This window comes from Miniopterus schreibersii, assembly GCF_964146895.1.
Source record: "Miniopterus schreibersii genome assembly, chromosome: 18".
Taxonomy (NCBI): Eukaryota; Metazoa; Chordata; class Mammalia; order Chiroptera; family Miniopteridae; genus Miniopterus; species Miniopterus schreibersii.
This window is the reverse complement of record NC_138121.1, coordinates 38,111,764-38,135,448: the sequence shown is the minus strand read 5'-3', so window position 1 is coordinate 38,135,448 and position 23,685 is coordinate 38,111,764. Positions and strand designations below refer to the sequence as shown.

The 23,685-nt window shown below is 51.0% G+C and overlaps 1 protein-coding gene and 1 long non-coding RNA gene across 5 annotated transcripts in view; one reads left to right on the top strand and one right to left on the bottom strand.

Moving 5' to 3' along the window:
- Positions 1-630: 630 nt before the first annotated feature.
- On the bottom strand, positions 631-15,341 carry LOC308547518. Its single transcript, XR_013997517.1, has 3 exons — positions 15,101-15,341; positions 14,532-14,682; positions 631-1,008 (listed from the first exon to the last, which is right to left on the bottom strand). It is a non-coding gene; the product is annotated as an uncharacterized lncRNA (long non-coding RNA).
- Positions 14,353-23,685, top strand: part of GPT2 (glutamic--pyruvic transaminase 2) — a 23,460-nt gene continuing 14,127 nt past the window's right edge. Inside the window, exons 1-3 of one of the 4 annotated variants that reach the window (XM_081118047.1) lie at positions 14,353-14,562; positions 15,998-16,072; positions 21,762-21,851. In XM_081118047.1, coding sequence (XP_080974173.1) covers positions 14,521-14,562; positions 15,998-16,072; positions 21,762-21,851 — 207 coding nt within the window. In that variant the 5' untranslated portion in view covers positions 14,353-14,520. Of the gene's footprint in view, positions 14,563-15,445; positions 15,584-15,808; positions 16,073-21,761; positions 21,852-23,685 lie in introns of those variants that run through there. The other 3 variants (XM_081118045.1, XM_081118046.1, XM_081118048.1) reach the window with 3 other exon arrangements.

Genomic DNA, 23,685 nt, shown 5'->3' with positions numbered 1-23,685 from the left:
AACCCGGAGGTCAGGGTTCAGTTCCTGGTCAGGGCACGTGCCAGGGTTTGGGGCTCACGCCCAGTCGGCGTGCAGGAGGCAATGAAGTGTGATGCTTCTCTCATCAGCGGTTCTTTCTCGCTCTCCCTCTTCTTCTCTAACGATCAATAAGAACATATTTTTTTTTAAAAAAAAAAAGCTAAAACACAGGCATGCCTGGCATTTCTTTCTTTCTTTTTCAGTCCTCACCCAAGGGTATTTTTTCCATTGCTTTTCAGAGAGGAAGGGAGAGAGAGAGAGAGAGAGAGAGGCGTCGCATCGACTGGTTGCCTCCTGCAGGTGCCGACCGGGTGGGATGGAGCCTGAGGCCAAGGCGGTGCCCTTTGCGGGAACTGAAGCCGGCCGTGCGCTGACCGCTGAGCAGCCGGCCAGGGCTGTGTGACGCCCCTGCTGTGCATGTTATATGCCTGTGAGCCCACTTTGAATGAACTATAAATATGTAAAGCTTTCAATGTGACAGTTGCAATTGTTCCTTCATTGGTCATTATCTAAACTAGATTGTTTGATAAGTGTTACTTTGCAGAGGAAAATTTTATTTCCAATGTACTTCTAAGTTCTCATCGTCAACAAAAGAACATCCAAATGTACAGAAAAGTTTTATAAGAGTTTATTGGAGCCAGGTTTTTGAGAACATGCCAGAGGTAAGATCTCAACAGACTAAGAAAATGCTCTGGAGAATGACAGTTTTGCATTCTGAATCAAAAGAGAAAACGTAAGGAAGGTACAGAACCTCTGTTGGAGGTAGATTGAGGAGGCCAGAGAAAGTCAAGCGGGGAGATCTCTAGGGTTGGACCAAAAGCAAACTGGAGAAACATAGTTCTTTTACGTTGGCAGTACAAGATAGTTAATAATTCACATTTACAGTACACAGAGATGGTGTGAGGGGAACAAGGTAACAGTGAGGGGTTCTGTGGTCTCATGCTCTGGCGGTCTTGTGCCCTGGTGCCTGTGGTTGTGCCTTCGAGGGGCCTGGAAAAGAAAATTACTCTGACATTTCAAAGCTGTGTTATCCTAGATGCACAAGAACACTGGACAGGGACCCTTTGTCCTTGTAGCTCAGTTGGTTAGAGCATCATCCAGACACACCAAGGTTTCAGGTTCAATCCCTGGTCTGGGCACATACAAGAATCAAGCAATGAATACATAACTAAATGAAACAACAAACTGATGTCTCTCTCTCTCCCTACCTCTCTCTCTCAAATCTATAAATTAAAAACAACAAGAGAAAGGGCTTTCTTAAGGTAAACTTTGACCCTTGTGCTCTAGCTGGTTTAGCTCAGGTTAGAGTGTCAGCCCATGGACTGAAGGGTCCCAGGTTTGATTCCGGCCAAGGGCGCATACCTTGGTTGCAGGCTTGATCCCTGGCCCTGGTCGGGGCATGTGTGGGAGGCAACCAATCAATGTGTCTCTCTCACATCGATGTTTCTCTCTCTCTCCCTTCCACTCTCTCTGAAAAGCAATAGAAAAATATCCTCAGGTGAGGGTTAAAAACAAAAAAGATTGACCCTTGCTAAGGAAGCTATAGGCCTGGGTCATGACTACCCGCCATGACCTGCCCAGTTAGGAATTTGTGATCAGACCATCCTGTGTGGTTACTTTTAGTCACTGAGCTTGTCGGACCTTCCATGGGTGATAATTTGGGGTGATAACGATGTTCTTCATGATTGTAGTGAGTCAACAAGTCCACTCCACACTCAAGGGGTAGGGAATTAAGTTCCACCTCTTGAAGGGAGACGTATCAAAGAATTTGTGGACATCTTTAAAAACTACCACACTGGCTGATGGTGGGAGGCCTCAGTTCCTTACCACGTGGGCCTCTCCACAGGACTGCTTGAGTGGCCTTATCACATGGCAGCTGGCCTTCCACAGAGCAGGTGACCCAAGAGAGAAGAAGGAAGAATCTGCAATGTCTTTTATGGCCTAACTTCAAGAGTACACTCATTTCTGCAAAATCATATTGGTCATACAGGTCAGCTTTATTCAGAGTGGGAAGGGACTAAGTCAGGGCACATATCCCAGGAAGCAGGGGTAACTGGGAGTCATCCTGAACGCTAGCCACCAGAGGTACCCAAAGGAAGCAGTAACTGATTCTGCAGGGCATGCTGGGGAGGGCTCCACAAGGAAAGTGACAGAGAGAGGGGCTTTTGGGGTCCCACAGACCCTGAGAAAATTGAGAAGGATCATAGAGGTCAGAAGACAAAAAGAAAGAAAGAACCAGGACAGGTGCCAGAGGAGTATGCTTTCCACCAGCTTCTGATGATATTTTAACTTTGCTCAGGATCTTTCCTTCATGCTACTCCAGTGGCTATGGGTGCTTGTCTCACATTAAGCAATTAGACCAGGCAGGAGCTTCTTTAATATCAGGTATCATGTACTTGATGAACCAAAATGGCTATTCAAAGCCACTGCTTGATCTCCCTGTAATTAAGACGTAAGCTTTTTCCGGGAGACGGAGACCTGAGATGTAACAGCCCTGCCTCTCCTCCCGTCGTTATTTTTTGTTGTTGTTGTTAATCCTTACCCTAGGATATTTTTTTCCATTGTTTTTTAGAGAGAGTGGAAGGGAGGGAGGGAGCAGGGGGGAGAGAGAGAGGGAGGGAGAGAAACATCAATGTGAGAGAGATACATCGATTGGTTGCCTCCCGAATGTGCCCTGACCAGGGCTGGGGATTGAACCTGCAGCCAGGTATGTGCCCTTGACCAGAAATCAAACCCACAACCCTTTGGTGTGAAGGCCCATGCTCTAACCACTGAGCAACACCGGCCAGGGCTCCTCCTGTTATTTTAACATTCAGAGCACCAAGTCTCTACCAAGAGCCCTTTGAAACTTTTACATTTTTGGTGGGAGAAGAGAAGAGCAGTGGGAAGCTCAGCAGATCTTTAAATTAACCAATTTCCCATTTCTCTCAGAAAACTGAAAATAGCTCCTGAGTTATAAATTATATGCCTTTGTTCTTTCTTGTCCCCCTCCCCCCCAAAAAAAAAATCTTTGGAATCATCAAGAAGGAAGAGCCTGCCTGTAGAGAGTACAGAAATAAGGGGCAGAGAGAAACGCAGCCCTGGTGACTCACATGAACACACAGATCCAGTTGTGCCTGAAGCCCATCATATGCTTGGGTTTTTTGGTTACATGAGCCAATATGATAATTCAGATCTGACTGTGTTCCGAGGCTCCCTTATCTTTCACAGGCATTCTCCTGTCCTGGAACTAAATCTCTGGTACCCCAAACTCCATCTCAGTGTCTTCCTCCTCTGAAGTCAACTGACACAGCCCATCTCACTGACTCCTGTCCCTGCTTGAAGCAGGTGTCCTTCTGCACCCAGATCCCTTTGGGTCTGTTTGTACTGATTTTCAAGGTGCTCTTCTCACACCCAGCACCTTCGGCCGTGCTCAGGGGCTGCTCTCAGAGCCCTGGAGTTAGCACAGGGCCCTAGCCAGACAGTCACAAGGGCCAGGGCTTGGGCTCCTCCCCTCCTCTCCCACCTGAGCAATAACTGGCAGTTTGAGAGTCTCAATGCCAAGCTCTTTCCCTCCGTGCAGACCCTCTGAGACATAACCTCCCCTCCAAAGTTCTCCTGTGGGATCAGGCTGAAGCTGCCTTCTACAGGACTTGCCTGAAACACACCTGTCCCGGTTTCGTCCCCTTGTCTGTCTGGCTTCTCCCACTCCACTCTCAGCACCCTGAGAGTGCTTACTTAATAAATCTTGTACAGTGAATCCTCCTCTTAGGCTGTGCTTCTCAGGGACCCAACCAGGTGGCCATCTCCTGCAGAACAGCTCCTGCAGGGTCCTCTCCCTCTTGTTGCTCCATCAGGCCTGTGGGTGGTAGCTGCTTCCTACTGTCACTAAGTCCAGCATGCTTCCCTGGGTCCCTTCCTGAGTAGCCCATTCATTAAACAGAACCCAGTCACCCTTTTGGAGTGTGCTACCTGTTTCCTGCAAGAACCCTGAGTCATAAATATCACCATTAATGGGATTTTTCAAACTTTCATCTTCTATCTACCTATCTAATTCATAAGACCCTAGTGGTGTGGAATGAGACACAGGTTTAGCGTCATGAAATGACCACCCTTTTCCCCATCCATTCAGTTGGGCTCTGGGACTATATGTATAATAAACTAAAGGAGAGACGCTATCATAAATCTGATTTTGAGGTTCTTCCTGACATGAAGGCAGAGGCAATGGCCTCCTCCCTCGTAGATGGGCCTCAGAAGGCCTTCCAGCTGGAAACAGCCAGTAAACAACTTGCAAAAGGTGACACCTGGCACTAGATGGCAGCCATGACACACCGGTGCCCTTGCTCACATAAGCCATTGCTCATCCCAGCCTGCCTGGCCCTGCGGTTCAGGATTCACAGTCCAGCAAAGCCAGTTCTTCTGCCAGCCCCCAACTCCCAAATCAGGGCAGTCCCACATGCCTCCATGGGAACCTGGGGCCGCAGGGCCTCGCTACCCTGCCAGGACCATGGAACGTTCCTGTTTGTGCCTCCCTCTACTGGCTCGTCCTCCGTGCATCTGTTGCTAGACACCCATGCACACCCAAGGGTCTGGGTCTCTGGGGAAGAAGCTGTAGAGTATAGAGGCTTAGGAGGAATCCCTCCTGGTGCAGGAAATATTGGTGTGTTTGGGCTGCCCCTCCCCCTTGCTAAATGACCAACCTCCACATATGCTTTAACTGTAGTCTCCACTGCCTTTGGGTTTAGCAAATGAGTGACATGAGTTAAAATCATTGTATTAATATGGGCACTTTTAGTTGTAAGTAACCAAGCCCTGTGAAAATGAGCTTAAGCCAAATAAAAAGATGGGAGAATTGTTTAGTCAATAGCTTTAAGAGCCATATATGGTATGTGAATTCAGACAGAACTATATCTGCATGAGTTTCAGGCATGGCTGGATCCAGGTGCTGGAAGAAAATCATGAGGCATCTATTTGTCTCCATCCATCTCTTCCCTTCTCTTTTGAGCACAAACTCCCAAGTGCTGAAAGAAATACATGTCTTTCTTCATAGTTCTGGGAGTCTTTCTTCAAGACCCCCAGACTTGATGTGGGTCAAGTCCCTAAACTGACACATGGGAGGAGGCCTGGGTGGTGACATATCCAATTTGGTTAGGTTAAGTGCCCATTGCCAGAAAGAGGCATAGTTCAGGAGGAGAATGAAGAAGGCTTGGCTCCCCAACAAAAATGACCACGGAACTGACACCTAAAGGGACACAGGACAAGCCAAGTAAGTCAGTAGATGCTCACTTTCCCGTCCACTCACTCACCTGTCCAGTGATTCCTGTCTGAAAGCACTTCCAGCTGTGACCTCCCAGGCCCACCAGTGGAGGAGAGACTATCCTGTGACACAACCACTGTGTGTCCATGAGCTGGACCTGGGCTGGGGCAGAGACTGCTTCCTGAAACCCCCTCAGGGACCATCTGATCTTAACTGACATTCATTCTGACATGAATGATGCCCCTCCCTTGCCTCCTGCTATGGCTCCTGGAACAGGTTGTGTCCTGACTGGGTCAAGCATGTGAAGTAATTTCCTATACCTGGTGGCATTCACATACTAGGCCCCGTGACTATTCCCCCCCACCCTTTACCCCATAGACTTCTTTGGCCCCTGCCAAGTGGCGTGGAGATCCATTTCATCTTGCACTTGCCCAAGACATGCCTCGGATGTAAGTTTCCCTTAATAAACTCTATTAATTATCAGGCTGGAGTAGCCAGCGTGTTTCTGCACTCTTTCCCTGCCCTGTGCTTACGAAGGTAGATTTCAGTCTCAGGGCTTACCTCTGGGTCTGCACGTACTAACACCACCCAGGTAAAAGTCCTGCTTATCCAACCTCTGGGTCCTCCCACCACAGCCTCCTAACATCATGTCTTTGTCTTCAAAGCCTAGATGGGTTCAAGATTACATAGTAACGTGTGTGATTATTAACCTAGTGTGTATCTGTCCACTAGAGCTGCGATTTTCAACTGGGGGCCGCAAGGATTTTTAACACATGCAACACCTGACTATTTAGTCAGGGGCACTGACGCCTTTTCCCATCATTGTCAAATAAAATAATGACAACAACCAACACAACAATAGCTTTTCAGTATGAATGAATCAAAATTACACCTTTTTTTTTTTTTTCCCCCCAGATGGGCAAAAAACATATTTTTTGGTGTGCTGTAGAATTTTAGTAATTAGTTTATGTGCCATGAGATGAAAAAGGTTGAAAATCGTTGTACTAGAAGATAATCTTCAAAGAGACAAGGTTTTGGTGTCCCTAGAACCTAGGACAGTGACTGGTATATAGTAGGTGCTCAGTAAACATGTGTTCACTCCCTCCTTTGACGCTTATCTGTTGGACACTGGGGCTCGTAAGTCCAGTCAGACATGGGCCCTGCCTGGCTTCTGCCCTAGTGAGGGATACAGTGCTTTCTTCAAGAACAGCGGGCTGAGTCTCCCCTCTGACTCAGCCTGGGGGAGAAACCACCGAGTCAGAGGGATCCAGGAAAGTTTCCCTGAGGTCATGATATTGGCCAAAGTTCAAACAAACAAGAAGACAGAAGCCCGGAGAGGAGAGGGAGAGGGAGGAGAGAGCCCTTGGAAACACGTTGGAAATCAAGGAAGTATAACACAGCCTGGTGTGTTCTGGGGGGGATCTGATGGCCTCAGTCCCAGGGCATTAACCCTCCAGAACAGGGGTCACCATACAGGAACTAGGTCTTTTTATTAAAAAATATGTTTTTATTAATTTTAGAGAGGAAGAGAGGGGGGAGAGAAACAGCAATCGGCTCCCTCCTGCATGCCCCCTACAGGGGATTGAGCCCAAAACCCGGAATCGTGCCCTGACCAGGAATTGAACCACTGACTTTTTGGTGCATGGGGCAACGATGCTCAACCAACTGAGCCACACTGACCAGGGCAGGAACAAGGCCTTTTAGTTAAGCCAATGCCTTTCTTTAAAAGAAAGAAAGAAAAAAGAAAAGGGGTGGTGTCAAAAGGAGACATTTTTGGACAAAACACTAGCTTAAAAGGACAGGGAGTAGCTGTCGGATCACATCAGCATGTGGCAGGGCAGCTGCCACAGAGTAGGACCACAGTAAATGTGTGAATGCCTGGATGAAAGTCACTGCAATCAACAGGTTTTTCTTTTCTTTTTTAAATTTTTATTTGTTGATTTTAGAGAGAGAGGAAGGGAGACAGAGAGAGAGAAACATTGATTTGCTGTTCCACTTAGTTGTGCATTCATTGGTTGATTCTTGTGTGTGCCCTGACTGGGGAAGGAACCCACCACCTTGGTGTATCAGGACAATGCTCCAACCAACTGAGCTATGCAGCCAGGCTCGATAGGTTTTTCTTAAAACAGAGAATAAAGCCAGCCAAGGATAGGGCTCATTGGGAATCCAAACGGACTCCCAAGGGCACACAAAAGAAAAAAAGGGTGAAAGAAATTACTTTAAAATGGAAAGATTTATATAACCCTGTCTGTGTAGAATAAAATGCTGCTAGGCTCTGCGATTGTTACTAAGAAAGGGGTGAGAGGAGGCTGCTGAGGGCAGTCGGATGCCAGGCTGAGATGGGGCACTGAGAATTCAACATTCAGGGGTTTGAAAAGAAGGCCTGGAACACAGGCCTCTTTTGTTCTTCAGGCGTCTGTTAATTACCATATTTGAGACCCTGGATCTGTGAAGACAGCGCTATGCAAAAGGACAGTCCATACTTCATTATAAAAAAAGTTCAGTCAGGGTCCCCAATCTCCACTCTCTTGCACCTGGGTCACGCGTGGCGTGGCTGTGGAGAGGAGCAATATAAATGGTTCATAAATAAATCAGTGTGTGGCATCAGAGGCTGGCAGTGGAATTCTGAATCAGAGACTAAAGTTCTAGGACAATGTTTATGAGTCAAATGTCACAATGAATGAGTGGTCCTTCGTGCCATTGAGCAGTGATGACATCACCCCAGAGATCCTCAGTGTGAACCACAACCCAGCCTGCAAACCCCTTTCATTCCACAGGCCAATGGCTGAGCTGAGGAGCTGATTCACAGCCTTAGGCAAAGGAGCCCTTTATTCAAGACTCTCACTGTGGGAGCATTTCCCCTAGACTCTCCTCAGGATCTACACCTTTCAATATTGACAGAGACTTATCAAGATCTTGTCCTACACCAGTCGCTATATTCTGTGCATATTTAATTGATTTTATGTCACAATAATATTATGGGGGGGTGCTATCATCCCCCACCATTCAAATGATGAAGCTGAGGCCCAAATGAGGCAGGGTAGTGAAAAGCTAGGAAAATTCCTTGGCAAGTAGAATGGGGGAACTGAGACAGAGAGCTGAACAAACTGGCCAAGCAATTTACAGCAAATACAGAAGGTCAGCTCCCTGGAGATAACATCTAGGCCTCAGTTGTATTTTAGCTCCAGGCCCAGAAAAGCAGCAAAACCAGGTAGGTGGCACCAGGATGAGATGCAATGACCAATGACCCCCTGCCCTGGCACTGACAATCAGTAGAGACCATGACCCTGAAAGGGCACACCTGGAAAACTGATGAATATTCTGCTGAAACCCTCCCCTGAGACCACCCCTAAGATTCCTACCAGCAAGAGAGAGATAAAAGCCTCAAGATAAAGGACCCAGCACAAGCTCTTCCTGTGGGGAGTATGCCTGCACCTTCCCTTCCCCACTCTTCTTGCCCCACAGGAGTGCATCTCCTAAACTCTAAGGGACCCCAAGAGACTTGCAACCAGGGGAGCAACAGTCAGTGGCAGCTCATCCCAGGCTAACCCCCTGAACATGTCTCCAAGGTCCCCTTTTCTCTGACTTCCCAGTAAGCCAACGCAGCCCAGCCTAGGCTTTCCTGTAGCTTCTTCTCCTAGGCTCCCTTCCTGTGTTACTGTCCCCAGCTTTAATAAATGTTCCCTCATCGTCATCTTGACTCGTGCTATGAAATTTTTCCTGCGTGAAGTCAAGAACCTACACACTACTGGCTGGTCCTAGGCAGACCCACCAAGGGCCAGGGTCCCCTTTCCGGTAACGCCTTGACCAGGCATGAGGCCATCAGCACATCAACATTCCCCTGGCCTCAGTGATTGGCCCAGGGCTGGGCCTGTGACCCGGTCAGAACCAGTGAGTCAAGATGGGACTTTTCCTGGGGCTTCTGGGACAAAGAGGTGCCCTGTTCTCTCCTGGTTTTGGTGAAGGGAGACCACCAAGGAGAGCCAACAGAGACAGCAGAACAAAGACAGAGACCCCCAGCACATGACTCCGGCATTGCCAAGAGCGTAGTGTTGGGCTTATGCATACAACATAACCAGGGCCCCTGGAGTGGGCCGAGGTGTCCTACCATGGCCTCATCTGAGCCTGGGACCCAGAATCCCCAAGTACCAAGTACCTCCACACTGTTTGGTGCCATGAGCCAATATATCCTTTTTAAAAGCCAACCTGAGTAGGGTTTTCTGCAACTTGAAACATAATGCATCCTAATCAAAACACTCTCAATAAACCTTGTGAACACTGAGCCAAAAAGGCCCTTAGTTACCACCACTGTGATGGAGCAGTGAGATTGTGGATGAGAGCTGCAGCTATGACCCAACGCCTTGCCACCGCAAAGAAACAAGACAGGGCCACATTCCTCAGGTTCTCAACAGCTCTCGGGTTTTACACTTCGGTACCTCGATAGAGGGCAATGGCAGCACAGTCGACCCCCCAATGGCTTTGGTGGATCCACACTCATAATGATGTTTAACTCTGGTTAATGTGAAAGTGATGTGAGGTGCTCTCTCAGCAGAGAAGAGGGTCAGGAGCCAGAAGTTTGTGGGAGATGGGGGCAAAGTCAGCCAAGCTTCAGAAAACCGCCAGAAGACCTGGGTGGCCAGGGAGGACTTTAGCCTGATCTATGTGTTAATCTTTTGCAAAGGAACATATTTGTAAATTATTCACATAATTAAAAATGAACTTTAAAATAGTTAGGGTTAAATGACAAGTCAGGTAATTACATTACCTTAGATGAGGGGCAGCATTCTTTTTTTAGGAAGTAGTGGGACTCCTCAAATGAAATATTGTATGAAACACTGAGTGGACATCTGCTGTGTTTCTGCTTCTCTGGTATAGAATTAAAAAGTGGGATCTCTTGCTTCCTGAGAACCACCTTCTATCCCTACCGAACGGTGGTTCAGGTGAATGGCACATGGGACTGGCCTGGCCATGGAAACAAACATAATAATTATTATATTTTTCCTGAGCTCTCCTGGCTCTTTTTTCCTTCCCTAACAGTCTGGAACGACATAGCTGTGGCATAATTCTTTAATCTCCCTGAATCCTCTCCCCATAAAACCAAACCAAACAAACAAACCAACCCAGACAGAGCAACTAGATGGTAAAACCAAAAACTGTGGAACATCTACAACAAGGCCAAATGATAAGCTGTCCCCAGAACTCCAAAATACGAGAGTGAAAACAAGCACCACGAACACCATAAGGTCTTATGACATCCATATTTGTGCAGGAGAAAACCGAGGGCAGAATCAGGGCCATCTGATGAGCCAGCAAAACGGGAAGCCAGCCCTGGCCGGGTAGCCTCGTTGGTTAGAGCATCACCCAGATACATCAGGGTTGCAGGTTCAATCCCTGGTCAGGGCACATACAAGAACCAACTAGTGAGTGTGTAAATAAGTGGAACAACAAATCACTATTACTCTCTCTCACCCTCTCTCTCTCTAAATCAATCAATAAATTAAAATTGTTAAAAACAACAACACCAACGTTGGTCTTGATACACCAAGGTTGCGGGTTCGATCCCTGGCTAGCGCACATACAAGGAGTGACTATTGAATGCATAAATAAGTGGAACAATAAATTGATGTTTCACTATCTCTCTCTCCCTTCTTCTGTCTCTCTAAAAATCAATTAAAAAACAACAACAACAAAACAAAAACAAAAAAACCTGGGAAGCTAGAGTGGGCTGATTGGAACAAAGCAGTTGAAGTGCCAGGCATTTTGTCTGCTCCAATATCGGTGAGTACAGTGGACTCAAAGCTAATCAAGTTCCATTCCACAAAACTGATGAACAGTATAAACTGGTATTTCAAAACTAGCTAAAAGAATTTCAAAAGATGAAAGATATCCAAGGTTAACATAAATTAGAACTAGAAAAACATGGCAATTAAATGATGAAACTCCAGAAAAAAATTAGGAATAAAGCCATTTCAGAAATGAAACTAAACGAGAAAGAAAACAAGAGTGAATACATACTACAGATATTTCCATATGAGAAATAGGTTTTACATTTTAAAGTAAAGAAAGAAAAGCCCTGGCCGGTGTGGTTCAGTTGGTTGACTGTGCACTAAAAGGTTGCCAGTTTGATTCCCGGTCAGGGCACATGCCTAGGTTGCAGGCTTGATCCCTGGTAGGGGGCATGCAGGAGGCAGACAATGTTTTGGCCTCACATCAATGTTTCTCTCTTTCTCTCCCTCTCCCTTCCTCTCTCTCTAAAAATCAATAAAAAAATCTTTTTTTTAAAAAAAAGAAACTTTAAAAAAAAGAAAACAGATTGCTATAACTTTAGGCTGTTATATGTAATCCCCATGGAAACCACAGAGAAAATATCTACATAATATACAGCATGGTGACTGTAGTTAACAATACCGTACAGTATAGTTGAAAGTCGCTAAGACACACGAAAAGGATAATTACATGAGGTGATGGATGTGTTAACTATATTGTGGTAATCTTATTTTTTTAAATCCTCACCCCAGGATATGTTTTCATTAATTTTAGAGAGGAAGGGTAGGGGAGAGAGAAATATCGATTGGCTGCCTCCCGTATGTACTCTGACCAGGGATTGAGCCCGAAACCTAGGTATGTGCCCTAGAGGGAATCGAACCCACCTTCTTTTGGTGTATGGGATGACACCCCAACCAACTGAGCCACCTGGCCAGGGCCTATATGTCAGTTATATCTTAATGAACCTGGACAAAAAGGGCAAAAAAAAAAAAAAATCTATAGAACACATGCAAAAATTACTAAGAAGGGACTCAAACTGTCATTATAAAAAATTAACTGAACACAAAGGAGGGCAAAAATGGAGGAAATGAGGGACCAAAAAAAAATCTCCAAGACATAGAGAAAACAAGTAATAAAATGGCACTTGTCCTTTCATCAGTAATTACTTTAAATGCAAATGGATTAAATTCCCCACTCAAAAGACACAGATGGCAGAACAATTTTTGTGTTTTGTTTTTTTAATATGGAATGCTTCACAAATTTACATGTCATCCTTGCGCAGGGGCCACGCCAATCTTCTCTGTACCACAGCACAGCTTTTAAAACAAGATTCAACTATGTGCTGTTGAGGTATAATCAAAAAAACCTGTCTGATCTTTGTCCCCAGCTCCTGACACAGCTCCTAAAACCCTTGGAATTTCCTAAGTAATAGGAGCATCTCTTGTTATTTATAACCAGCCCTTCTAATCCTATCTGAGTCCTAACAAGAGCCCACACCCCAGTCCAGGCCTACACTGGACCTTGTTGGTGCCACAGTTCATTGTCCTGCACCCTCCATCGCCCCCTCCAAACTATCCTCCACACAGCAGAATTTTAAACATAAATATGATCATGTCGCTCCCCTACTTTAAACCTTCCAGAGGCTTCTAATTTTTCTTATGATGACAAAATTCTTACCTTTAGGACCTGGCCTGCCTGTCCTAACACTGCTCACCTCTGACCCCTGCCTCCCAGTGTTGCCCCTTTATCTCTGTTTGCCCCACAGTCACCCTACAGTCTTCTTGGGGCTCCTCAGACCTCTAGGCCTTCAGTGGTTCCTGACCTGGGACGCTGTCCACCTCACTACAGAGACAGAGATGGAGCATGAGCTGCAAAATGGATGTTAGGGAACCAGTCCTGTAGGAGGAGGTGGGAGGAAACAGGATCGGGCAGGGAAGGAAAAACTGTGATGCAGGCCTGCCAGAGCCTGGCCAGCCTTCTGGGAAGCCCAGGGGCAAATATTGCACTATTGTGTCCTGAGTCTTGCTTAGTCACTGAGCAGATTTCTCCAGTTTGGGCAGGATGGTCACCTCAGATAAGGTGGTTCTGTGCAGGTGAGGCAGACTCTGATGGCACGACCAGGAGGACAGCTGCTGACTACACCACCTTGGATGAAGGCAAGTTCTCCCTTGACTGGTGAGGGCACATGTCCCCTGACTGTACTGCTATCCCACATCATCCTGCCAGGCCTCGGGGTCGCTCGTGCGCCACTCCCTAAGGGAAACCTTTGCTCAGACCTCCGGGTTCTAAGCTGCCATAAAACTTGGTTCTTCTCTCCTCAGCAGTTATAACAGTAATTGGATATTTACCTGTGCGATTATCTAACTGATATCTGTTGACCTTAAGAAACTATGCTCTGTGCAGGCAGAGACCATCTGCGTGACTCACTGAAGTCCCAGAGCTTAGCCCAGTACCTCGTACATGGCAGGTGCCCAGTAAAGATTTGTTAAGAAGCACAGACTGGTGCCATGTCTTGCAAACAGGACCTCCGTGTGCAGTGTCAGGAGCTTGCTATGTATTTGGAGCTCCCATTCAGTTCACAGGGAGGGCATTCATGATCATTTTGATCAGGTGTCATCTTTAATATTTAGGAGCCTACTCCTGCCCCACCCCTACCTGTTCTAGAGGGCAAAAAAGGGACAAAGTTCACACTATTACCACCATCCATCCCCATAGCTACTGGGCTCAGCGTATTACAATGGGCAACTCAAATTTCCAAACCCAGGTAGCTACACAAGCCTGGTCCCTGTGCAATGGGCTGTAGCCCTGGGAATCATGGTCCCTGCTCTACTTTTAACTATGCCACTGGAACAAGTCACTTAACTTCTTTGAGCCTCACCTATAAAATGGGGATAATGCCTGCCTTTTCCTCTTCATTGATGTCTGTCAGGTTCAAATGCAGTGAGAGGCAAGAAAGTGCTTTGCAGATTGGAAGGTGTGGCTCACAAGAAAGCAAGGGAGCTTTCTTCTCACGCAACCATGACAGGTGGCCAAAGGACATTATTGGGACATGAACTGGTTTTCTACAGTGATGACGTGGGAGCCCCTGTAGATGGACTGTGTGCTGTGCATTGTTTTTCCCAGTTTTGCAAATGAATATGTACTCACCTGTCTAAGCCCACCCTGCCTCCCAGCTCCATTGTCCCTTCTGATGGGGCAGAGCAGCAGGAAGTGCACTGACCCTTGGGTGAACAGTGAGAGACTACGCTTTGGTCATATGCAGGTCAAGGTTGAGTGTGTTTTGGAGGTGGAGGTGGAGGGGAGTGTCTGGAGGTGCATCTCCCTAATTAGGCAGAGCAGGGTGAGAACATGACATTGAATGCAGTGGAGTCCTTAGAAAAGCTAAACTCCCTGGGGGAAAATCACCCCAGGCTGAATATCTGGCCATTGAGAAAGAGGCTGGGAAGGAGCTGGTGTAGACACAGAATTTCCAAGAAGGGAAGGGGCCTTAAAGGTCATTTATGCAATCTACCTTTCCGATAGTGAAGCCGAGGCTCAGACAGGTAAGCGAGTTCTCCCACATCCTCTCTGTGGATTCGGATTCCTCAGACCTGGTGTCTTCCACTCCTTCTCTTGCTCTGCAATCCCTCTGGGTGAGCCAGGAAGCCTTTCGCAATAGAGACCTTTACCAAAACAATAGCCACCCTGTGCTAAGCATTCATTCTTCAGCAAACATTTACTGAGTGGCTACTGTGTCCTGGAAACCCTTAAGAGGTGCCGTGACTGCCAGGAACAAGAAATGCGCTGCCCCTGCCATTCTGGAGCTCCCATGGAGGTGGGCCATAAACCAGTACAAAGTATCTGAACAAGATAATTTCAGATGCCTGGAAGGAAATAAAGCGGTGATGGAGGTGGGGGAAAGCTTCCGAGGACTGAATTAGGGAAAGCCTGACCACGTGCTCTGCGAGGTGCCGGTTCTCCCAGGCTCACAACCACCCTTAGAGGCTGTGGGCAGATCTCCGTTTTGCCAACAAGGAACCCCAAATTCAGGAGGGGTAAGAGTGGCAGTCAAGTCCCAAGCTCCTAATCCCCACTTCCTACCGGCGCCTGCAGAGTGGCGGCCGCCACCGGGATGATGAAACTCCGGTCAGTGCCGCACCATCCCCCAGCAGGCGTCCTTGCAGGTGGGGGGCGGGACGCGCCTCCAGGGAGAAGCTGCAAACGGTTTTACAGTCGCAGGAGTTCGAGAGGACAGCCCCTGCCCGGACCCCACCAGGCCCCGCCGGGCCAAGCCAGACCCCAGCTCCCGCGGGCTCAGCCCCGGGCCCAGCCCCGTCAGGCCAGCGCGCGGCACTATGGGACTTGGAGTTCACCCGGCCTCCGCACCTGCCCCGGGAACAGGCGGGGCAACTACAAAGCCCAGGGGCCAGCGCGCAGCGCGGGGCGGGCTCGCGGGCTGTGGGTGTGCGAGAGCCAGGGACCCGGCGGCGCGGGCGCCTGGCGCTGGGACGCGGTGCGGGCGCCGGAGGCGGAGAGCGGCTCCCGGAGCGCGCGAGCCGGCCCGGGGGCGGCAGGCGGCCACAGGCACGTTGCATGCATGCACCGGCACAGCCTTTGCCATACCCGATTGCGCGGCGCTTTGGCTCCGCCGCGGTGCGATGGAGGGTCCGATCGCCGGGGATGGGGCACACAGCCCCGCAGCCAGGCTGTCACCGATCGCTAAGGCACCTCCGCCTGGGCTTGGGGGCAGGCGCGTGGGTGCCTGCCTTGGGCTGTGCGCGACGGGCTTTTCTCTTTTTTTGTGCCAAGGTTTCTCTGCGCGGGTGCGCGATGCAGCGAGCGGCGGCGCTGGTCCGGCGGGGCTGCTGTCCCCGGACCCCGGGCCCCTGGGGCCGTCGTCAGAGCAGCGCGGCCGCCGAGGCCCCGGCTGTGCTCAAAGTGCGGCCAGAGCCCGGCCGGCGCGAGCGCATCCTGACGCTCGAGTCCATGAACCCGCAGGTGAAGGCGGTGGAGTATGCGGTGCGGGGACCCATCGTGCTCAAGGCCGGCGAGATCGAGCTGGAGCTGCAGCGGGTGAGCGCGGGCGGCGGGGCGGCGGGGCGGCGGGGACACCGAGGGGCGCGGCAGAGCAGCAGCTGTCCTCCGCTGGGGTCCGCGCGCCGACCGCCTCCCACCCCGTGGCAGCTCCCGCGCTGGGCCAGGCTTCACTCGATCAAGACGGTGCCCTCCTCCCACCCTTCACCCGCCGGTGCCCCGCACTCGGTTGCGGTTCACTTGTTGAGCGGCCTGCAGTGCCCGGCACTGCAAGTCCCGTTGCTGCCTTCCCCGCCGGGAACCCAGATCCTTAGGCGGGTGGGGGTGGAGGTTCAGCAAGGAGCAGTGGAGAGATCAGGAGAATTTGAGAGCGTGAATAAATCCTTTGAAGAAAGTAGAATGGAGGGGCCAAGGGATAGGGTGCCGAGTGGTAGTGGGGGGAAGGCGATCACTAGGGAGGAGGGGAGGGGTGGTGTATCCCAAACTTTTTCTCTCCATGTCTGAGACCTTTGGATCATTTTGCCAGTAATGAGTCCCTGACCAGAGTAGGGGCCCCAGGAGGAAACTAGCCCTGCCTAGTTCCTTCCTTTGGCCTTCTCTGGAACCCTGATTGACAGCCACCCCTCAGGGAGCTGTCGGGAAGTCAGACACTTGGGCCTTTTGGGCCTTGGTAGAGACTTTCTTCGTCTTGGTGGCCAGCTAGCTGGGATCTTGGCTTGAGGTCATAGCTGCATGTAAAGTGACCACATGCCCAGGAGTGATTTCTGCCTCTGAACAAGCAAGGTGGCTGCCATGGGTGTAAGAGGTGCCCCTGTAGGACTTCTCACTGGGAGTCAAGAGGGGAATGCCAAAAGGTAAACACTCCTAAGATTTGTAGGAACTGATGAAAGAGTGTAAAATAGTTAGCTGAACAATGTTGCTCAAGATAGTTCTGACCCAGAACAGGGGTGGGGGAGGTTCCTGAATCTTGCTTTCAGAGGCACCAGAACTGGATCTCTCTGTGAGTTGGTCACTTAGTGTCCCAGAATGCCTGGCAGGGAGCCGCCGTGGGACCCATTCCTTTGGGGACTTTGGGGATTTGATGAGCTTGTGGCCTGCTGACACCTTGTTGGGACACCCAGTTCTGCTGACTGAAAGCAGTGAGCTGGACAAGTCAGGGTCCAGTGTCTCCCTCTGGCTCCTTGCAGGGCTAAGTTTAAAGCTTGGCAAGGAAGGCTGCCTTGGTGTCTCTCCCTTCCTGCCCCGGAGGTGGGTGGGGGCGGGGCGCACAGGGTTTTGCTGCTCTGCCTCTTTGTTGATATTTGGAAGGCTGGAGCAATCTCCCAGTCACAACAAAGCTGAGGTTAAATTGCTCCAGGTTTATCACTTTTCAGCTGATTTCTCTGGCTCCAGAGCTGGCCAGGGGTCAGGGGTTATCTCTGCATTTTGCTAAATAGCAACTTGTGTGAGGACGATTAGGACTGGAAGGGACACTGCCTTTGCCTCCAGGGAGCTGGCTGCTCTTGTTCTCTGGGCCTGAGCCTCCCCTCCCCCAGTCCTTTAAGAATCAGTGGGATTTTTTTAGCAGGCAGAGAAAACGTGAGAGCAGGGCTGTGAGCAAAGACAGGAGATCTGGACATTCTGGGCATTTGGGGAAGGGGATTTGTTGCTGCCTGGAGAGCGCTGTTGGTCAGAGAGAGACGAGATGACATGGGAAAGATGGACTTGACCTTTGTATGCTGAGCTCAGTGTTTAAGGTGCAAAGTTTGGGTGTTAAAGTGGGGACCAGGAAGGATTTCCAGTGGGGTATGGCTCGATGATTGCAGGTGAACACATTTCTTGGTCACTTGAACCAGAAACACAGCTCATCCCTTCCCATTCGCTGTTTTTCTTTGCCGGGTTCCAGTTGCCTGGCTGTTGGTGCTGGAGAGCGAGCCCCGGCCAAGCTAGCACTGCCCTTCCCAGCACAGCCTTCCCGAACCTCTCATTCCGGAGACAGTCTCTCCACTGTGCTAGCTTCAACAGTCCCTTTCTGAGAGAGCCCTGGATTTCACGACTTTTTTTTTTTTTTTGGTTTGGCTTGGCCCAGCTTTGGTTTCTTTACCTCTGTTTTGAACTGCAATGATCAAGAGTGGACTTCTGTTATAAGGGGTTCAATTTGGTCCTAGACGGGATGGGGGAAGATTTGTAGTGAGTAGGGTAACTTGGGGTGAACCTCATATGCTGGTCTGGGGAACTCGAGATGGCCCCTGGTGATACCAAGGCCTGTATATGCTTCAGACTCACCAGGTACTCTGCAAACAGTAGAGCCGTCTGGCTGGACACGTGGCTCTGATGTTTGGCTTTGGGGCAGCTTGCTGGGTGAGGCCAGTCCTTCTCACTTCTGTGATGGGTGTGGAGAATGCTCAGGAAAGCTGGAGTGGAGGGCCGCTGAGTGGGTGTGAAAGGGACCATTCTCCTCCAGCTGGGGTCTCTGCTTGCTCTGGAGGCCCTGTTTCTCCTTTCTCTCTGACAGCAGCACTGAGGGAAGAGCTGATCAGCTTTTCAGATCCCCCTGTTCACTGGGAACAGCATTTAAACATAAGCTGCACCTGGCTGGCGTGGCTCAGTGGTTGAGCGTCAACCTATGAACCAGGAGGTCACAGTTTGATTCCCTGTTAGGGCACATGCCCCAGTTGCGGGCTGGATCCCCAGCAGGGGCCGTGCAGGAGGCAGCCGATCAATGACTCTCATCATTGATGTTTCTCTCTCTCTCCCTCTCCCTTCCTCTCTCTGAAATCAATCAACCAACCAATCAATATATATGATAAAAAATTTTTAAAAAGCTGCGATCGGCAGGAGTTTGAAAAGATGTCACTTCTGAAATTGTTTTTGATATTTGAGTTTTAAAATTATTGAAATTAACTTTACATGTTTTTTTCTTCCTTCTTCAGTGTGGCTATTAAATTTTTTATTCCAGCCCTTAGAAGAAAGACAAGATGTCAGTTCTACCTACTTCCTTTTTCCCTTGCTTTATTGGGGGGGGGGAGGGAAGGAAGTTGGCACAAGAAGACTCTTTGCTTCTATTTGTAAAGTACTCGCTGTTGGGGCAAAACATTCCCTGCTGGAGAGAAGAGCTAATCGCTGTTGTCAACATCAGTGTGTGACACAGCCACAGAGGTGCTGTAGTGTCTGCCTACAGCAAGCAGAGAGCCCCGACTGGAAACCCTGGTGGGGAAATCTGATTGGTCATTTTCTTTAGAGTTTAGATTCTACTTTAAAAGAAAGAAACTTGTAGGACTCATCCGTCGCCCCCTTACCCTCATGGTGACTCTGGGCCTGTGAGGAGGACAGTGATCCTCCTTTTCCCTCTTCCCCACTGGCTCTCTGAGAGCCGCCATCCCCAGAGCTTGCAGCCTGCTCCCCAGTCCCTACTTGAGCCAAACTGGTGGGAAGGGAGCTGGGTAGGAACTTGTCTGAGTGCCCCACAGGGAGGCAGCTCTGGGCAGTGTGTGTGCAGGTGGATGATACAGGTGGGCTCCAGGATGCTGTGAGGGCAACGAGGATGCTACGTACTGACCTGGCAGGCCCCTGGGGGCTAGGATGAGGCCAGGCCACCCATGGGTCAGTGTGGGCAGGAGTCTGCCCAGAACAGTCTGTATGGCAGCCCTTGGCTGGGTAGGCTGGTCCCCTGTCATTCAAGAGAGCCAGTTTCCCACCCCTGGCTCATCCATCACAGCACCCAGACCCGAGGAAGGAGGTGTTCGGTGTTGCCAGGCCCTCCTCGGCGGGCCCTGAATTGGCTGAGCAGCGCGGCGGCCCAGGGCCCTGTTCCAGGCATTATTCTGTGCCCGTGCTGCGCCAGCGGCGCTCCCAAGCTGCGCTGGTTCCCGCCCTCGAATGTGAGATTCACTCTCGCTGGAGAATGGACTGTGCTCTGCCCTGGAAATCACCTGCCTTCAGCTGGCCAGGCCTGGGGGCCGCAGCAATTCAGCCGGGCCGACGGAAGGTCCGTGCCAGGAGCCCAGGCCAGTACCGAGGGGCGTGTCAGGCCCGCCCCTTTGCACGGTGGCCTGGGTCGCTCCTTGGTGCCTGGCCTTCTTGGCTCCCGCCTGTGAGATGAGCCCTGAGGCCACCCGCCACACGGCCTGTCTCCGTGGTGCCTCCTCTAACCCATGGCCTAGTCCCGGAGCAGTGGGCAGCGCCACCCCGTGCCTCGGCGTTCGGGACGCCTTGGCTCCTCCATGCCCCCTGAGACATCTTTCCCTACTGGCCAGCCCTGAAGAACTCGGCAGAAGGGCATGAAGGAATTGAAAGGCCTCTTTTCCCCCCAGAAACATGGCTTTTGAAGCCTTATCAAGCCCTGTTTGTGAAGGTCCAGGGCCGTTTCTGGGGCGCCCCCCTCAGCTTGCCATGCCTCCTCCAGAAGCAGCTGGAGCATTTCTATGGGGGAGGGGTTTGGGGTGGAAAGGAAGGTCAGAAACACTTGATTGCAGCTGCTTTCATCCCTTAACCCCACTGGTTTTTACTTAAGGTGTATTTTACTGATTAAAAAAGGGAACGTTTTCTAAAGTTGCCTTTACTCAAACATTGGGAGAAATGGAGAAAAAAGCTAGTGTGGAAATGATAGAATTCTGTCTTTATTGTTTGTATCGAGGGTGCCTCCAGGGAAAGGGCAGCCACGGATGGGAAGGTGGCCCGGCCTTCCAGCTGGGTCACCCCTTGGCACTGCCACTGCTTTGCCACTTCTTCCTCCACTGAGACCCTTGCAAGCTTGCTCCTGGGCCAGCTTTGCAAGATGATGATGTCTGAGCTCTGCCACGAGATTTGCATTCTGTCTCTTACCATCTTTGCAGCTGCCCTGGGAGGTCCTTGAACCTGTTGTTGATTCTAACTTTTCAGTGGCTGAGGCTGGATTTACAGGGAGCTGGGTGGAATCCTCATGTTTCCAGATGCCCGCAGCCCCTCATCCAAACCTGGTGTCCTTGTCACCTCCCCAGTGGTATTGTCACTGGGGTCTCTGATTCCTCTGCTCTCTGAGATCTCTTTTCTGTGCTTAGGCCATGGCCTGGGTTTTGCTCTTCAGCCCATCTTTTCTTCCCTAATGCTTTTTTTAATGGGAAAATCAGCCCACATTCGTCATTCTGCAAAGCCAAGGTTGCAAGGGACTGACCCTGAGAGGTCCCTGTGATGGGTGTCTTCTGGGAGGGAGTGTCCACAGTCCCCTGGCCATTTACTCAGGTTGTCCAGGTGGAGCTGCACCTGGGGGCAGGAGCGGGGGGCAATGGGATCCTCTCCTGCTGACCTGGGCCTCCCTCTGTCACCACATTCACCCCAGGACCCTCATTTAGACATCACTCTGAGGCCACCCTGGGCTGTGGGCCTGCAGCTGCCTCCCGCGGGTGCTCTGGCAGAACAGGAGAGTTCTTCCAGCCTCCTCAGAAAGGGGGAGACAGCAGAGCATAGGGTCTGGCTTCAAGCCCCAGTGCTTGTATTTAGTGTTTATGTGACCTTGGGCAAGTTTCTGTACCCTTTGAAACCTCAATTTCCTCATCTGTAAAATGGGGTTAATACTAATTCTTCCTCACAGGGAGGTGGTTGCGATGGTTAAGTGAGACCAGGCATGTCAAGGGCTTGGCACTATGCCTGGCACCTGGTGAGGCTCAAAATAGGGCTGCCTGTTAATATCCTGTGGGATCCTTGCTTGGCCTCTGGAGTCCAGGGCCTGAGAGTCTCTGCAGTAACCAGCTGTTGCCTTCTCTCTGCTCAGGGTATCAAAAAACCGTTCACTGAGGTCATCCGTGCCAACATCGGGGACGCCCAGGCCATGGGCCAGCAGCCAATCACCTTCCTCCGACAGGTGAGCTGGCCCTCGGGAGCCGAGGCCACTGGGAGAGTGGGGAACACGGCTGGGAGGGCCAGCTAGCTCCTCTCCCCTCTGCCTCCCTGTCCAGCCCCTCAGGACACAGCAGGCACGAGAATCCCATAGGGAGGTGCCACTGAAGTAGCAGCCCCTCCAGTGCCCACTATCCCTGGTTCTCTCCCTCAGCCTCCTTCCCTTCCAAAGTTGTCTCAAATTCCTAACCCCACAGTGGGGTTGCTATGGTGGACGAGGCTCCCTGGGAGGCTCTGCCATGGTGTTGGGTCCTGGGTACTGAGTTTGGAGCTTGGTTGACAAGGGCACTGGAGGGGTGGGTGGGTAGCGAGGCTTCCCACGTAAGTGTTGGCCCACGTGGCTTTGAGCAAGCTCACCAGCGCACTGCCTGGGACTGCTGGCCCCGATGACATGATGGGCACGAAGGCCTGGCCCCTGGCCCTGCAGGAGAGCGTGCGGTCTCCGACCTTTGTCAGCTGCCGCTCTCCTGGCGACCTTGCTGATGTGGCCCAGCTTGTCCTGTCGTCTCCAGGAGGCAGGCTTCAGTGCTTCAGTTTGAATGTCAGCCACAAAGATGCTGCATGGGCCGAAACTGTGGGATTGGTGGGCAGTGGGGCCTCCTGAACAGAGGCTGGGGACCAGCTGTGGTGAGCACTTTTTCCACAAGCAGTAGGGGCCCGTTTGGGAGCAAAACATGTTCCTTGTGTGGCTCGGGTTTGCAGGTTGGGGCAGGCAGGGAAGCTGAACACCCCAGTTCCCTTTGCCCTGCCCTGCTGTCTGGATGGCGTGGAACGGTGCGGGGGTGCAGGGGCTCAGCCAGCAGGGAGCTCACACAGGGTTCGGGGGAGAAAAACAGAGGCTGGCACTGATCTCAGGATCATGCCAGCTGCCCGTGCACGTCAGCTGGGCCGGGATGGGGAAGTGGATCAGGCCAAACGGGTGGCTCTGCCTGGGAGGTGGAGGCTGGAGGAGGTCAGAGCCTGGCTGTCCTGGAAGCACGCAGCTTTGGAGGGACAGGGCTCAAACTGGCCTCTGTCGCAGAGGTTCCTCATACATGCCTGGGGTTCCCAGTGTGGATAGGCTCCTGTTGCCTCGGCCTTTTCTGGCTGGGTGACATTTCCATGGCAGGCCCAGCCTATCCCGCCTGGTGCTGGCCTCCTCCAGCCTCACACCTCCCCTCTGATCTTCGAAGGGCCCCTGGGGGGAGGGTAAGCTGGGTCACTGCCATTGTACAAAGGAAGAAAAGCTGGGCTCGAAGTCACCCAGTGCTCCTCCCAGCTCCTGCAGGCTCCTAAGCTGCCGGCTTAGACTTGCCTGGGGAGCTGGGGTTTGCTGGCACTTCTGCAAACTTTCTCTTGCTTAATCCTCTTAATTTGGGAGGTTAGGGTGCTTTTCTGTTACAGAGATAAGAAAGCTGAGCTGGACTTCAAGTCTGGCCAGGAAAGGAGTGATGGTGAGGGGGCTCCCGGCGACAGGGATGGAGCTCAGCCTATGAGTTGGGATGGGCTCTGTGCTGCCTGCTCAGCCCTGGCCCCTTGCCCAGGAGACCCCTGGTTCTTATGGCCTTGGGTGGTGAGCCACTGGCCTTTGTGGAAGAGTGGGGGCTGGGGACTGAGCAGCAGCCTCCTTCTGTTCCCCGGCTGCTCCTGGGGCAGCCCAGCCTTGGGCCCCAAGCCCAGGTCATCAGGCACCCTGCCTCTCCTGTTTCCCCTTCCGCTGCAGAGAGCCCAGTGCCCTCCTCCCCACCCACCCCCAGCTCCCATGGGCCTCAGAGTTGTCACCTTCACACTGTGTCCTGCCCGGGGTTCTTCGTGCCCCT